Genomic DNA, 11,140 nt, shown 5'->3' with positions numbered 1-11,140 from the left:
TTCGATGGAGGGAAAAGAATGTATTGGCGATGGCACATGACAACTATGGCATTGACCATGCTTTTGAGGATGGTTGGAACTGCAGCATGTGTGCACAATAAGAGAGACATGCCGATAAAGAGAGGAGGAGGAGGGGGGGAGGGGGGGGTGCGAGAGAAGGAGAGGCCGCCAAAGGCGACCGGCCATACTCGTTATTAGAAAAATGGAAGATACAAGGTCCTCAAGGATGGGTTGAGGACTAGCCCAAGGGAGATAAAAGGTTACATCTCATTTACGTGGTGATACAAAGTAAGGCTATGAGCAGAATAGCCTAGACCTACAAAATTGTTGAAGGCCCAAGGGCCAAGGGGTTATAGATCTTGTCCCATCATGGGACCTCAGTTAAAAGTGTAATGTCAAGTGCGAGCAAAGTAAAGATTTGGGTTTTGAATGCGTTTTACACAACGGACATCTCTCTCTACACACACACACACACACACACACACACGGGGTAGGAACACCTCTGTCTCACGAAGTACAGCAGCTGCGCTCATTCCCAGCGTTGATGGGGCACGCAGTACTAGCTCTCCTGAGGCTCGCTCTCCTCCTGCCATGTCCTCGTCGCCCATCGCCCAAAACTTGCCTGCAAAATTTTTGAAATCTTGAGTGCACGAAGTCGTAAAGCACCAACGCCGTGGCTCTCGCTTCTGCCAAGCACACACACGCAAACTTCAAAGGCACCGGTTATCCACACAGAAGAACAAAAGGTTTCTTTTAGTTTTTCTTTAGTTCTATTGCGAGGGCTCTGTGAATGAAGGCTTCCTGCTTTCCTTCAAAGCATCCAGCGCCAAAGGCGCTATGTAATAATCCATTAACTCAGTTTGCGAGCTCTACATTTCTGCAACAGTTCCTTTTCTTTCTCAGGTATGTTGCACTTTCCTCAATTCAGCACCAGAATTATATCGATTACATTTCTTTTGTTCTTCTCTTGTGGTTTGAGGCCATGGATTATTTCGTCATCTGCTTCAATTCTGCTCATCTTTTCCAAAGTGCCTTGCCAGGAGTCCATGGGAGCTTGCAGCCAGAGGCTTAATAAGTAGGAGTCAAGACAAGGATTGTGCTACCATTTACCTATGAATATCACCAGTAGCAATTCCATGGTACTGTTTCTTCACCAGCACCGGAGCCTAGAATTGACATGTTGGGAGTTCAGTAAAGGCTGCCATTCTTTTTCATGAGTAAAGCTAAGCTCATTCTTGGCATTTGAGAAAGCCAGCGTCTTTGCTGAAATGTCTAAGTTCAAAAGGTCCTTCCTTTCTCCGCACCAACTGTACAAATCAGTGTACACAAGCCCACTCAATGACTCCAGTTCGGAGAACAGGAATGACCGCCAGCAGAAAGCTATGCCTCAAATGTCGAGCCTTCAATTATGCAGGGGCACTTCCGTAGCTTGTGACAACGTAGAAGCCCCCAAGGAGAACAGGCCTCCCAACAGCAGGCGCGCTCAGAATTCTCTTGTTAACAAGAAAGGTTTGTTTGCTCAAGGTGAGGGCAAAAGCAATTGCAGATCAGGTCATGACCGTGAAACTCTTCTTCAAGAGGCCAACCCAAGACGAACGCTCGGTTCTCTTCCCGAGAATGTTCCCTCAAGACCTGCTAGTGCAAAGGAAGCAGGGTTGGTTCTCGAAGAATGCAAGGAAATGGGGGAAATTGTTGAGAAACATCCACTCTTTGCACCTTCTTCTCCACTGTTTGCACCTCCTACTCCAAATCGACCCCTGCATGTATGGGATGATGATCCGGACTGTGATGTGGCTCCGGCCTCTGCATGGTCAGCCCTTGGAAACAGGTAATTTAACTCTGTTGGTTGTTATCATGATGAAAACGGTGAAGCCTGTTTTCTTTGTTTTCACTCCAAAGAACTTTATTATGACATTGAAAAAATTGCTTCATCAGTGTGTGTGCATGCTTGTTTGGGAGTGTACGTAGGCAGGCATGTCTACATGGCTGTTCTAACATGTTTTTTGAACGGTGTAAGCACACGTTGGGCCTCCTTAAGCAGGTACTAAGCATTCCTAAATGCTTATGCTAAGCAGGTACTTGTTATGTAGACCTTTACCATTGGACGTGGGGCGGTGTGCATGCTACATACTACATGAGCGTGAGCCAGGGGCAGATGGACCCATTGTTTACTCTCTCTACACAGACGTATGCTTTGTACTCACAGAAAAGTGTGTTCTACATGTTTTCGGCTGTGCAAAGAGAACTGTATAGACTTCACACTCGTACGTAACTTTCAGGAGGGGCATGGCCGACAGGATCGTAGGCTCGCAGTCGCTAGACATCGGAGACGATCAGGCCGTTCAGAGTTCTTTATAGGTCAAAATGGAGCTGGAACCTCACATGCCAAGCGTGAAGAGAGCTTCTTGGGAAGAGTTAGTGCCAATATTGTTGGTTCACGGTACCACATTTGGGATGAGGTCTGTTGAATGTCTGAGATGATGCTTTTCTTTGTTGAAATCTGGGAGCAAAAAGTTCTCATGGATAGTCATTGTACCAAACAATTGAGCAACTAAGTTCAATGGTAATGTTTAATTTGTGTATCTTTCAGGCAACGACATCAGTGCGCAAATTCCAGGGGTCTAGACAGCTGCTTGGAGTCATAATGTGAGCATTAAAGAACGAGGTTTGTAGTGGTAGCTGTTGCAATTTGTCTGCTCAGAATGAAGGCTTATCTTTTGCTGTTGTTCACTTGGTGTATCAGGTTTGAGCCCACAGTGGCAACCTTGACAGGGACATTTAGGGTGATGCGTGTGTATGTTCCCAAGTATCAATCTTTACATTTAAGCAACACAACTCAGGTACACAACTTACTCTTAGAATTGCTTGTTTCTGATACATGCTGAGGATTCACCTTTTTAGTCTGAAGGGGTTCGTCAATTTGCAGCATGAGCCAATTGGGCTTGCTAGCAATTGGGAAGAGAACATGGGGAAAACTCATGAACTTTGTTCTCGTAGACCTTACTACAACAGGGTAAGCGAACATCTGGCTCACAGTAGCATGAAGAGCTGCTTTGCTTCAAGATTTTACGTAAGGATACATGCATATTTGCTTTTTCCTTTGCACAGGAGATGAGACGATATGAGCTGGATTATCGTGATCGAACTAGAAGCGGCTACAGGGTTCAAACATCCTCCAAAAATTTTCAACTTATAATGGAGGTAGAATTTACACTGGCAAGGACTTCAATTTTTCTGAATGTTTTCAGCTTATTGAAGAGAATGCCTCCTTGCAAGAGTCTTGAATTTCACTTGTGATTCAGGAACATGGAAAACAGGTGATTTTACTCCATGGGAAAGTTGGCAACTCCAAGTATATCATGGAGTATCGGTAGGTTCGTGGCAATGTGCAAATTTTTCTGTTAGCTTGACTCGGATGGTTGCTAATCAAATTGCTGGGATTGCAGCTTCCCACTCACGGCCTACCAAGCCTTTGGGATTTGCCTTGCTTCCATCGACTCAAAGCTGTGCTGTTCAGTTTGAAGGACAGCATTTGTACTTGGCAACTCCCAAGTATAGCGTGAAGTATCGGTAGGTTCTTGGCAATGTGCGAATTTTTCTGCTTGCTTAGCTCTGATGGTTGCTAATTGAATCGTTGGCATTTCAGCTTCCCACTCACTGCCTACCAAGCATTTGGGATTGTGCCTCGCTTCCATCGACTCAAAGCTGTGCTGTTCAGTTTGAAGAACAGCATCACAAAGCAATTCCTAATAAAATTGAGTTCCAGTGTTAGAAGCACATCATGCTGATATATCCAGAAGCAGTCCTTTTTCTAAGGCCATGGATGAGCTCAGCACTTCAAACTTCTAACCCTTATTTAATGCTGTGTGATGTGTCCTAATCATGGGCAGACCATACATTCCATCCATCAACAGAAACGAGGTTGATGATTGTGAATTTGTCTGAAATGGCTGGAGAGAGGTAGGATTGACGGACTCCCTTTGCGGCAAGTATAGGTATCAGTTTTCAAAAAGAGGGGAATCTTATGTGTGCACTGTGTATTGTTCTGAGGACATTAATAGAGGTAGGATTGACGGACACCCTCAGAGCCGAGTACAGGCATCCTTAAGGGGAATTTGAGAACGAGCATTAATAAACTGTGATTATAACAAGAAAGAAGAAAACTCGACATCTTGTTGTTCTTTAGACCACATAAGCTATACTCCACAACGATCTTCAAGAATTTTCTTGCAGCGCGGTTATGTCCTCTGCTGGATGCTCTTATCTTTCTAGGTGAACCTGAGCTTTTCCTGGATTCATCTAGGTATATATGTGGGTCAATGATTCATATTTCATAAATGATCAGGCTACCTTGCTCTGAAGGGTGGATGCTTGTATTAGTATCTGTTTGATTTCCTGCAATCTGTCAGGTATGAAAGTATGTATGCCAATGAGGTATGAATTGCTTTTAGCCAGCCATAACCATATTGAATGGAGGAGTGCTTTTGAAGGAATCCAACATATTCACGGCTTCATGGTTGGCTGAAGTTATATTTAAAGTAGGAGTGATGATTTCTGCCTTCACTACCAGGGTTTGAATGCGGTCACCATTAAGATTAAATATCTGTTACCACAAGTGGAGGAGTTTTCTGACAAGCTCACCCATGCCTGTATTTTACCAAAACAGATATGTGGTAAAAATAGATTTACCTAAAAATAGTTGGCGCATTTGACTCGCTAATACCTAAAACTACTTTCCGAACAAGGTTTGGACATCACGAGTGCTTATTTCTGCCTTCTAGCCAATGCGCCAACCATTTTGATGACACGATATATATATATATATATATATTATTACCTAACAATTTTTTCACCAACCAGTGAGAATTGGGTGGCCTTGTAGCTGCCGTGAGAGAGCTTGACACTTATAAAGTACATGAGGTCATCCTCTATTGAAGCTTTACCGTAGTTGAGAAAATGAAAGTGAGTGTTGGAACACTTGTTAGTGTCATTCTTTGAAAAATTAGAGTTACTCAGAGTATTAAGTGCATTTGTGGTGCTCAATGGGCTGGTTAGCTTTTTCACTATTTTGCATGCTAATGTTGGCATCTTGTATGACAAGATCAAAGGCGGTGCCCTGTACGTAAGAAATAATCACAGAATGTACACAACACTGACTGTTTAGCACACCAACTCTTATGGCATTTTGGAAGGAGAGTGAGTGCGTGCTTGGAGTCATGAGGAGTTTAAAGAGCATGCATCTTTTGGCATGACACTGAAGATGGGTCAATGTTGCATCCCACTAGTGGGCTTGTCCTCCAGCCCTCAGGCTTAGTTTTAGTAGGCTAAGAAGGGCAAAATCACTATTCACTACTATTCACTATTCCCTTCCTATGATATGCATCAACATATACCCACCCATCCTCTTGCCAAATATCCCCCTAACCCCGTCAACTACAAATTTTAGGCTAAATTGACCATACTTCAAGGTTTTTAACACTTAATTTCTATAAATTTCTCACCTTCAAATTGAAATCTCAAAATTTATAGGTGGCATTACACTTAGATTTTTTCCTCCTCACTGGAATCTCCCTTGATAGTACTAGAAAAACACAATGTTTCAAAAACAGCTACGCATACTTTCACAAATGTCTTTCATATCCCACTTCTATTATCCCTAGAGCTTTCAACTTCACACAAGCTTTAGTGTTCTTCTAGAAGCCTTTATTTGAAAAGGCACATGCTTTAGTTGTTAGACTTGCCTCAAATTGATGCTATCAAGGGACACGTGGCTTGAGAAATTTCAAGTCATTCCCTTTTATGCACTCAAGAAGCATTTGCTAAAAACATATGATAAGACAAATAAGCAAGGGAGTCTAAATGAGCTAGCTTGGTTGGTTGAGCATTCGTCTGTCCGTCTTTACCCAGGCCATGGGTTCGAATGTGACCAAATGACTAGGATGGTGCTCATGGATGTGTTGTGTATCATTGCAAGTAAGAGAATAAGAACACATCTTCTTGTATTTAGCACAATAATAGGGTTGATAATATGTAAGATGATTGTACTTTGGCAAAGACCCAAGAGCCATGATGCATAATCATGGGACAAAGACTGTTGTAACATAATGCACAATATTTCTAGTCTGCTAGGGTTTCATAGAGCACCCTTGCTTAAGAAGTTGTTTAAGATCAGCCTTGCTTATGAAGTTGTTTTGGGCCATAAACTTCATATAGAGAAGCCATCCACCAACAAGAAAATGTGAGAATGAACCTTTTAATGGACATTTTAGTAGCCATACTTCAAATATTTTGTTATTGTTTTGTGATCTTCACCACTATAAATTTCTCTTTTATTTGCTCAAGAACCTCTTTACAATCCATTTCATCTTCATAAGGAGCAACAATGAGGGATTCAATCTATTCATTGCAATACTTAGTCTCTATGTAGCTTGCCCCTAGCAAAGCCCCCATTGGTTATAAGTCGGTTTTCAAGCTGAGGTTCTACTTACCAAGTTTGGTAGTATAAAAGTTATTCGCATCTTTATAGGGGTCTCAAATAATGACACTTAGGCAAAATGTACTTGGGAGTTATTGGACATGTGGAAGCCCAAGTGAGACATTCATTTGATTGTCAAATGGACACCATAAATGACCCAAGTTCTATGTAGAAGTCTAATTTTCCAAGTAACAAGATAGATCGTTCACTTGCTCCTTTCCCCAAATAAGGGGAACAAATTCCTATTGTCTCCCAAGTGATTGATCTTCACACCTAGCACTGCATCACTCTCCTGCTCATCAGTATAAGCTAGTCCTTTGGTACCTTCCAACCTCAAAACTTAATATATATGTACAAATGACACTGCATGTATAATACATTCATGTTCTCCAATGCACATCATGGTTCCAATCAACTTTTGAGCAAAATTGGCTACTACAAGGTACACTATTGCAAAATTGACCCTCCTCTTCTTTGGAGCTAGGGATGACATTTGTACTCTTGGATTCAATCCAAACGGCAAGAAGGTGCTTTCATTGTCACAAGCAAAAGATGCATCCAACACCACCGTTGTAAGGAACCCACTTTCTTTTCTACTAAAACCATTCTTTTATTATAAATGGATTAAGAGGACTCAAAATTGGGTGAAATATGATAATTTATGAATCTTAAGTGGAGCATTACAAAAAATTCATGCTCCGACACATCGGACAAATCTAGACCCTTGAAACCTAAACTAAAATTTTACTAGAACCTTAGACTTTTGGAGCACACAGTAGTGAGCTTCACACACACACACACACACCGCCGCGCACACTAATCACATTGCAGATATGAGAGTAGGAGCGTGTTAGCATCGAGGAGCTCTCCGCGTCGACGCAAGCAATGCAAGCCGAGGACCACATCGTGAGCCCGTCTGCTACGAGCTATATTTGCTCGTAAGTACCTCAAACGACATCCGATCTGAATGATAAAGTAGTCGTTAGAATCAGGGCGAGAAGCTCTTCGTGTTGATGTCTTTGTAGATCAGTTCCGAACACTTTGGAAATTGCGGGTTCGCCGCGACGGACGATGGAGCACAGCGAGAACACAGACCAACAAACTGTCAATCTGAGGACGTAGCTGACTCGACTAGGGCATGGAAGCAATCTCTGGGTTGTCAACCCTGAGCTAAACACGAACAACACTCTACAGTCACTAATCCTACCACAACACTACCATAAAGCAAAGAAACAGACAACACATCCTACGAAACACTACAAGCTCGAAACAGTCTCAAATCATATTGAAATGACTCGAAATCAAAGGGCAAGACTCACAAGGATATATCCTATATGGCCAAACACCTAAACCCTGAAAACCATAACTGTGAGACCTATAATCGCTGTCGCGATAGACTCCAAACAGCAATTTTCAAAGTGTCCGGAACTGATCTACAAAGACATCAACACGAAGAGCTTCTCGCCCTGATTCTAACGACTACTTTATCATTCAGATCGGATGTCGTTTGAGGTACTTACGACCAAATATAGCTCGTAGCAGGCGGGCTCGCGATGTGGTCCTCGGCTTGCATTGCTTGCGTCGACGCGAAGAGCTCCTCGATGCTAACACGCTCCTACTCTCATATCTGCAATGTGATTAGTGTGCGCGACAGTGTGTGTGCGCGAAGCTCACTACTGTGTGCTGCAGAACCCACGACTGTATATTATTTGAGATAACGTAATGTGTTTTTTACAAAGCCTTAGGTTTTAGCTTATATACAAAACCTTCAAACCTAATGTCTGGCCAAATGACCTGAATTGTCCCTAGGCTTCTACAGAGCTTAATTACAAGAAACTGAGTTGGCTTTACTCAGTATACAAGCATCTGCGGCCAAAATACAAGTGCCGATTTAAAATATGAGGCTCCCGTAAACATTACAAAAGTGGCCGTAATGGCTCAAAATAATAATAACGGGATATTCGATGACGTCCCTGAACTCGTATCTTCATGTTGCAGCATCCATCTTCATCTTCATTACTTCATCACCATCTTCATGTAGAATCTTTACAAAATCTTTGAGGAATCGTTAATGGAATCTTTATGGAAACGTTGTTGAAAGGGTGTCCTTTCAACACTCTCCCCCTCCGAATTCTTGTCGTCCCCGACAAGACCCTATGTCTTTGCTGGCCTTGACGAGTTCTTGATATCTTGGTGCTGGTTGAAGTTGTTGTGGCAGCCTCTTCTGTAGTTGGTTGCTTTGCGTGATGTTAAAGCTGCCTTGAAGTTGTACCTGTAGTGTATCTGAAGCCTCCAACTCTCCCCCTCCGATTGGTTGTTGTATCTTGAATTGCATGAGGTTGTATCGACTTGTTGGTGCATCACTTTGTTGTCATTGTAGCTCTAGTTTGCTTTTCCTGTGGTTGTTATCTGGTAGTCGTACCTGTAAGTTGACTTGAAGCTTTGTCAAACTATTTTTTGGCCTCTCCCTTTTGACTTGTCAGTAGATTTGCAATTAGTAGTGTGGGATATCGTGGTTCTTCTTGTTTTTGTTGTTATAAAAAATAAAAGAGTAAAAGTAAAATGTAGCGTATATACAAAATGAAGGTCTTGGATACCTGGATAAGACTAAAGGGAAAAACCCATTGGAAAAAAATGTCTTTAGTCATAATTAAATGCGAAGCTATATGTACTTAGGTTCTGATGTTATAGAGTTATACTGAGTTAAAGTACATATGGCCATATGGCTACTAGTATGGGCTTGATGTACATGGATAAGTATTAGTAGCTTGAAGTCAGAGTCATTGTTGTTGAGCAAAGACTCATAAAACCTGTTTCCGCTTGGTCATCGTCATTTGTTTGTGTAAGTGCATGGGTGTAAGTGCATGGATGGAATAAAAAATATTTCCTAATGCATATGTCCAATGATGGGACATCTATATGCTTGCACAAATTTATACATGTTAAACAAGATGCGGTGCGAGAGAAGAGTATTGATGGGTTCTTCATGGAGTTAGTGTAGCAAGCAAAACATATAGCATGAGTGCTTCAAAAGCTTTCACTACTCACAAGAAGGGTTTTTGTTGTCGAGGTTTCTCCACTCTTCCTCACTGTGTCAAGTGCGTGAGTGTTTTTGTTTTGGACTACTCCGCCTTCTCCACCTTATATATTATATGGACTTTGACTCTTATGCTCACCTCTTCCAGCATGAGCGACATGACTTTATGTATGCTCAACTCTCCATCTTGAGCTTATACCTATTAGCTAGACTCATAGACCACATAAAAATATTAACTTGAAGCTTGGGTCTGACACTTTGCTCATTTAGTGGCTTAGCTGGCCGACTCTAGACTCTTATGCCATGTAAGTTTAATGGCGACTTGGACTTACCTGATCACGGCCTGAAATCCAATTCCATATGCTTTTGATGTTTAGGCCTTTCTCGTTAGGTTCTGTTTGAGATGCCATGGTGTCCAATACATTGGCGTATATCTGCTCTTCATTCCTTGGTAGCAAATTGTGGTCGCTTGATGAGACAGGTAATGATGTTGAAGCAATGGTTGATGAAGTCTTCTTCTTCCATATAGTGTTCTTCAAAATTGTGACCTCCGCATTTACCGTTGCTTTCTTTTTGTTGTTAAGAGGCTGTAAAGGAGTTGTGTATCTTTCTTGTTGTTGTGCCTCAATCGCGGATTTTGGAACCCACATTGTTCTTGGGCCTGGTGTGATCTCCTTTGCCACTTGCCTTGTTTCTTCTTTGACTTGATGGTACCTTGTCTTTAATTTCCAAATATGTCTGTTACTTTTGTAAAAGCCTTGCTCTTGTAGTAATTGACGAGGGTTCCATCTATAGGTTGTAGTACTCTTGGGTGTAGCGGGTGGCTGCTCTTGATTTCTTAATGTTTCTTGCTTTTCCTGGGTGATTCCTTGATAAGCTACTACCTTAGGTAACCATATTTGAAAGTTACCCTCATAGAATCCTTGTGCTTCGAGTAACTCGATTGGAATGAATCTTTGGACTTTCTTGGAGGTGATCTTCACTTGACTTTGTTGGGTCTTCACTTGACTTTGTTGGGTAGTCTGGTAGAATTTTGATTTCATTACCCAGACTTGTCGTATGGTTTGTCCAGTGGAAGACCTTCTCTTTTGCTTTTTGTACCTGTCCTTTCTCTTGGTTGAGTTATGTGATTGACGTTGACGGCTTTGTTGATTCCTGACTGAGTGGTTGTCATGGGATGAATATCGCCAGGCTGTTATCTTGGGCTTGTTGACCCAAACATCTGAATTTCCTTTCTTGTAGCCTTGTGCGATAATTGACTCATTTGATGTGATCCATCCTGTTACCTTTGCTTGTTGAGATTGTTCCTGTGATTGTATCCAAATTGGATCATTAACTTTAATCTGTGCCTTGGATACTAGCACTTGGTTGACCTGTTTTGACTTCCTTTGGAGACTTTCGGGCGATGGAAACTTTGGTTGATATACTTTTTGCTTGGGTTTCCATTGTTTTGTTGATGGTTTGGCTTTTGATGTAGAGGCTTTGTCTTGCACTTGCATTGGCTGGGCTAGAGACTGTGGGCTTACTTTAGCATTGCCTTTTTCAATAGCCAAGAATCTTTGAACTGTTGTAGGATTTCTTGTCGTGATGACCAGTGTTGAATATTCAGGCTCGTCTTCAAAGACTTG

The 11,140-nt window shown here is 42.0% G+C and overlaps 1 protein-coding gene across 3 annotated transcripts; it reads left to right on the top strand.

Annotated features, from left to right (window-relative positions):
* Window positions 1-445: 445 nt before the first annotated feature.
* On the top strand, window positions 446-4,379 carry LOC147446801 (tubby-like protein 4). Of its 3 annotated transcripts, none has more exons than XM_086522780.1 (11): window positions 446-903; window positions 1,041-1,828; window positions 2,076-2,187; window positions 2,280-2,459; window positions 2,591-2,646; window positions 2,744-2,840; window positions 2,909-3,013; window positions 3,109-3,201; window positions 3,303-3,370; window positions 3,447-3,570; window positions 3,647-4,379. In XM_086522780.1, the coding sequence occupies exons 2-10, from the start codon at window positions 1,269-1,271 to the stop codon at window positions 3,520-3,522; spliced, it is 1,347 nt and encodes a 448-aa protein (XP_086378906.1). In that variant the 5' UTR covers window positions 446-903; window positions 1,041-1,268; the 3' UTR covers window positions 3,523-3,570; window positions 3,647-4,379. The 3 variants fall into 3 exon arrangements, with proteins under 3 accessions (XP_086378906.1, XP_086378905.1, XP_086378907.1); XM_086522779.1 differs by having other exon boundaries at window positions 1,030-1,828; XM_086522781.1 differs by having other exon boundaries at window positions 451-903; window positions 1,030-1,828; window positions 2,927-3,013.
* The last annotated feature ends 6,761 nt before the right edge of the window (window positions 4,380-11,140 follow it).

This window comes from Adiantum capillus-veneris, chromosome 11 (genome assembly GCF_014529385.1).
Source record: "Adiantum capillus-veneris isolate H3 chromosome 11, ASM1452938v2, whole genome shotgun sequence".
Classification (NCBI taxonomy): domain Eukaryota; kingdom Viridiplantae; phylum Streptophyta; class Polypodiopsida; order Polypodiales; family Pteridaceae; genus Adiantum; species Adiantum capillus-veneris.
The sequence above is the reverse complement of the archived record's forward strand: the minus strand, read 5'-3'. Positions and strand labels throughout refer to the sequence as shown.